Source organism: Coptis chinensis, chromosome 1, assembly GCF_015680905.1.
Source record: "Coptis chinensis isolate HL-2020 chromosome 1, ASM1568090v1, whole genome shotgun sequence".
NCBI classification, from domain to species: Eukaryota; Viridiplantae; Streptophyta; class Magnoliopsida; order Ranunculales; family Ranunculaceae; genus Coptis; species Coptis chinensis.
The window spans coordinates 1,069,515-1,075,200 of NC_141456.1; the positions used below are offsets into that span (position 1 = coordinate 1,069,515).

General features: G+C 36.8%; 1 protein-coding gene across 1 annotated transcript; it reads right to left on the bottom strand.

Moving 5' to 3' along the window:
* Positions 1 to 294: 294 nt before the first annotated feature.
* Positions 295 to 1,413, bottom strand: LOC147521090 (sodium/hydrogen exchanger 8-like). The gene is made up of 3 exons (XM_086590028.1): positions 1,149 to 1,413; positions 1,024 to 1,074; positions 295 to 940 (listed from the first exon to the last, which is right to left on the bottom strand). The coding sequence occupies exons 1-3, from the start codon at positions 1,351 to 1,353 to the stop codon at positions 864 to 866; spliced, it is 333 nt and encodes a 110-aa protein (XP_086446154.1). The 5' UTR covers positions 1,354 to 1,413; the 3' UTR covers positions 295 to 863.
* Positions 1,414 to 5,686: the final 4,273 nt, after the last annotated feature.

The following is a 5,686-nucleotide window of genomic DNA, read 5'->3' on the forward strand; positions in this document are numbered from 1 at the left end:
ACCTGTGAGGGGTAGAGGAAGGGGCAGTAGGGGTAGCAGGGGAAGAGGAAGGGGTAGGGCAAATGCAGAAAACCAAACTGAAGCATCTTATGGTGATGGACAAACTCAGCCACCAACTCAGTCACAGACTACAACTGTCACAGCACCCATGCCTCCACCAAAGAGAAGAAGGAAAGAAGCTTCCTTTAATGATATATCAAGTCAAGCATCTTGCACTGGAGGTGTTTCACAGCCAGCTTCACAACAAGGATGACTTAATATTATGCTTGGTATTTTGGAAACATTTTGGAAATATGTTGTTTTGTTTGTTAGACAGTTGGTTATTATCATATTGATTAGGGTATTGGTGTTTGGTGTAATGCTGTCGTATTGGTATTTGGTTATGGTTGTAGTACTATGGTTGCAGTGTTGTCAGTAATTGTATTGTAGTGCTATGGTTGCAGTGCTATGTCTGCAGTACTATAGTTGTTTTGGGGACTTATGTACTTATGTATGTTGTCAGTAATGAATGTGTGTTTATTAGATTTTTAATTTGGTTAAAAATGTTGCAGATATGTCTCCGAATATGAAATGTCATCCATTAATTTAGGGAATATTCAGATACATTATTTTGGATCTGATAGCTTCTTGACAAGTTCTGCTACATCAGTTACATTGCCCTCTATTTGCATCTTAACAAGACCATCAATACATAGCTTCAGTTTACCCTCTGCTTCAGTTGGCTTTTTCAATTTACCATCTTCTGTTGGCTTTTTCAATTTACCATTTTCTTTTTTTTGCTTCTCCAGTTCATCAAACCACTTAAAACCACTACATATTGGTGATCCCTTACACCTAAGAAACCTTTTTCCCATGCTGTGTTCTTAGCCACTCTTCCTAACTACCATGGTTAGCGCAGGAAGAAAAACAGCTAATAGAAGGTCGGGATTGATATTCGCCCCTGCTCAATGACAGCAAAGAAAAACTCTTGTCAAAAGATACATACTTTAAACAACAAACAATAAAACAGGAATATGTACTTACAAAGACGAATCCCAGCTCCAATTTTTCCCAAGTGATGATTGGTACCATACTCTGCATAAAACAAAAAAAAAATGATAACACTAGTAATAATTATGTAATATTCAGTCAATTAAGTAAACAATTACCTAGAGAACCAAGGGCAATGCCAAGAACAAGCAAGGCAACGGTATAAGGAACTTTAGCACCACGTAGAATATGTCGCGAAGCAATTCCAAACACTAAACACAAACCAAAAAATAAAACAGCTACCACTTGATCATCACCATCAATACTACTACTCGACGACTCAGGGATTTTGAATGGTATTGGTCCTTCTGCTACACTTTTCATTTATTCTCTCTCCCCAAAAACCTAACTAGAGAGTTGAAATTTAAGTTAGCGTGAAGCCCAGCATTTATATTCTTTTTTGCGAATTTAGCGGGCGGGACAGTGAGACGTTGGGTTTAAACTGACTAAACTACCCATGCCTAATTTGTTTTCTAAGGGCATCTCCAATGGAGGGTGTAAACCGTATAGAGTGGAAATTTTACACCTCAAATATAAAAAAACTCTCTCCAATGGGGGTGCTAAACCGTAGGTAATAGTGTATTAGCTAATGGAGAGGGTGGGGAATTCCCCCTCTCGCTATTAGTTAATAAAAGCCCCGGACGCCACTTAAAATAACGTCATTTTAACTTTAAAACTTCGGACGCCACTTCAACACACGTTTGAAGCTTTTATTTTTATCTTTCGGACGTCACTCCAAGTGACGCCCCGATTTTAAATTAAAGAGGGCGCCACTTGGAGTGGCGTCCAAGTTTAAAATCTTTTTTTTACACTCTTCCATTGGAGAGTATAGAGTGTGGATATTTATGAGTTATACAATACTATATAATTAGAGGTGTAAAATCCTAATGACACCTACGTGGAGCCTAGGTGGAGGTGTAATTTTACACCCCCCATTGGAGATGCCCTAAGATAGAGTCCATCAAAATTGCTGATCGTGGAATCTGAGCAAAACTTTCCAACCGACCATCAGATTTATCTTCCAACAAGTGAAACAAATTGGTTGTTGGTTCACAAAAGTACCACTCTCTTTACTCTTTAATACTAAATTTCCAATTTTCAGTAGGCAAGGATCTAAATGGGCACAAAAGGATGACCAATGCAAAACACATGAGAAATGTCATGTAGATGTTGTCAATTAATATAACATATGCCTGACAATCTACCCTAGAGGGAGAGGAGTGTGTGGGCTGTATTTATATACTTTTTGATTGGTGTGATGTTTTTGTGTTGGAACTTGGAAGTAACAATGACAATATGACATTGGGGAAAAAACATATGGGGTGATGCCGCACTATAAAAAAAATACGCTCACTCAAGATTGTGACCGTCAATATTTTGAAGAAAAAGATGTTGACGGATTTAGAGAGCAAAAATAAAATGTTGTAATCGGAAAATTTATATTGGTATGATTTTATGAGGAGATAAATAAGTAAAGACATTGGATTTAGACCTTTGGTTTTTTTTACATGATATATAGACTTGTTTTCTAGATAGAGACGGATCATCTGACCATGGGTTCTCAGCTCGTAGAAGAAACACTACACCAGAACAGCTGAAAAGAGACATTAAAGAAGCGTTGTTTTTTAAAAAAAATGACAATTTTACGTTGGATGGCGACTTTTTTTTGTAAGCAGTCGTATTTTTTTCTACGGCATTTTATACGTGTTGTTTTTTATTTTTACAACTTTTTTTTTAAATAAACCAAATTGGGGACTAAAAAAAGTCTCTAGCCCAAAATCTATTGAATCATGGCCAAAAGAAGCCCATTTAGTACAGACTAGTTGGATCCATTCTTCCCTAGCCCATAATCTATTTAAAGGCCCAGACATATCTAAATATACCTTTCATTAAAAAAAAAAATGCATACCCCCTCCCCTCCCCTCCCTCCCTCCCTCCCCCCCCCCTTTTTTTATAATTGGAAATTAGACATACCCCCCACTGTAATCTTCTTTAGACATGTCCCCCCCTCTTAAAAGATTCATAATAACATGTGACCATTCAATAAATACCATCATAAAACTCTTCCAAAAAGTATCCAAACAAAATTGTAAGTCTTGTATTTCTTCAAGTTAACTACAGTATAATAAAGGTCCTAAACACACCAGAATGATCAGAGAGACTAATTTCTATATGACTGTCCATTAGAAGGTGTACTTGGTGGCCTCACACTAATCATTTTTTGTCTTGACTGTATAGGAATTGTTGAAAAAGATGGCTGAAAAGCTGGTGATTTGGATGATGTAAGATGAGCCATTATGTTTGGAGCTTTAGTCTGAGTTGCCACAACAAACATGAAAGTTGGTGTATTGGACTGAGATGATGATGCAGCATCAGTAGTATCCACAACACCGCCTCCTCCATTAGTTCCATAGTTCTCTTTTGATGCATGTGTTTGATCTACCTTTCTTTGACTTCTCAGCTGATGCCTTCTTTGTTACTGTCTCTTTTTCTACAAAGTAACAATATAATGTTGAAAATTAATTAAATTAACGTAATAGTTTTTGTGAGGATCTTAGTTTTAATACACAAAAAGTTTTGCGCATACCTTTGTTGGCATTTTTAGCTATATTGGCTGGAAGTCCTTTGCATGTCCTTGAGTTGTGACCAGGCAGATGACAAGACTTACAAGTCCTTTTTTTGCTTAGAACTAGGAGCATCTTCATGTTCCTCCCTCCGTCTTTGTTTTTTTGGTCTGCCAATACCTCTGATATGTGGTGGAGGATTAATAATCTGAGGTACACCCTGTCAAGACACCACGTTAGTATTTGCAACAATCTATATGAAACCAAGAAAACAATGTTTCATGTAGTCACCTCAATAACATGAATTTCAGTGGACCAGTTAGTCATATCATTCATTGAATTGACTTGATGTAATCAACATAAGTTTGTTTATATGTTTGCTCAGTGAAAAAAGAACTACAAAAGTTAACCCGTGAACACCTCCCGGGGTATATAACTGTAATGGCATGTATACATAGAACTCCAGATTGTTGCCATACTACACATGAACATTTCTTGCTGCGCAAATCTACTATCCACCTAGTGAAAAAACAATAGTACATCTAAGTAGTGAAAATACAATAGTAAATAATGTTAATTTATGAATTGTCGTAAAATTAGAGAATAACAAATAAACTCTTAGTAAAATTGTACTAACCTAGTGTCATATGTAATTTTGACAAAGAAACAATGGTTTTCAGCTCCCATAACAACGTAGTTCCTTATGAATTTGATGTGAGTCTTAATAGTTTGCTTCACTCTCGGAATAAGACCACAAAACTTATTGTCTGCTTCATCATCCCACTTCTTAGCTTTCTGCTTTCTGTCATATATATTCCTCATAAAAGCTAAATGCAACTTGTTAACGATATTGCATACTGGCTTATCTCTAACTTCCTAGATCCAATTGTTAAAGGACTCTGAAAAATTATTATTAGTTATATGCTCACACTTTGATGTGTGATCAAAACAAGACTGTGCCCATGATTCCACATTTTCCTTCTCGAGCCATTCTCTTGCTTCTTTCTTCGCAGATCCTATTTTGTCCATCCACTTTTTAAAGTCCACTTCCTTGTAAGATCGACTTGATTGGCCGCAAACCATGCCATTTTCTCAAGGTGGCTCCCTTTAAACAATTTCTTTAAATTTTTATACATATGGCGAAAACATATTCTATAAGACCTGGTATCGTCAAAGATGTAACTCACGGCCTCTACAAGACCATTTTGTTTATCAGAAATGATAGTTAGTGGTAGAGGATGCTGACTTAGTTTTGGAGAGATGATCTCCAAAAATTTACCCCAAGTTTATGTACTCTCACTCTTGCATATATACACTACCAAAGGGAAAAGACCATTGTTGGCGTCCAATGAAACAACACTAATTAAGTAGCTGACCACCATATTTTCCCTTCAAAAAACAACTATCTAACCCAACAATTGGCCTGCACCCAGTAACAAAACCAGTGAGAGAACTCTCGAACGCAATACAAAGTCCAGTGAACTGGTTGCCATTTTCCATATCCTTTGAGTATGTAGCAATTGAACCAAGATTGCTTAAGAGAACTTGTTTTCTTAACTCAGGATCATCCTGTAGCTTCCATCTTAATCCCCAAACAATTTCTCTAATACTTTTGCTCTAGCATGCCATGCTGACCAATAACTCACCTCTATGTGAAAATTGTCGAATATTTGTTTCTGGATGTCTGAGGGCTTGAAAGTCTTATGATGTAGCGTGATTTGGTCTTCAAGTTCTTCCACAATAAAGTAGGCATCAGCCATACAGTTGTGGTCAAGTGGATCAGCATAACATGTATATGTTAAGGAACAAATTTTCTCAACTTCATAGTAAACTCGTTTGGCTTCTTTCTAAAACATGCCATCCATGGACACTCTTCTGCTTTACAGTAGACTCTAATTCTATACCCCTCGTTTTTCGGTTTCCTAACTTCAAATTTATTGATAATACAATACTTTGTTAAGTACCTCCTACACTCTTGAATAGTCAGCCTCTCCATGCCCACTTCAAGAACTAGTTCTAACTGTACATTAGTGTCGCTGGTTTGTCTAGACTCATTATCCTCCTTATCATAAAGATTGGTTGTCTTGCTTGCA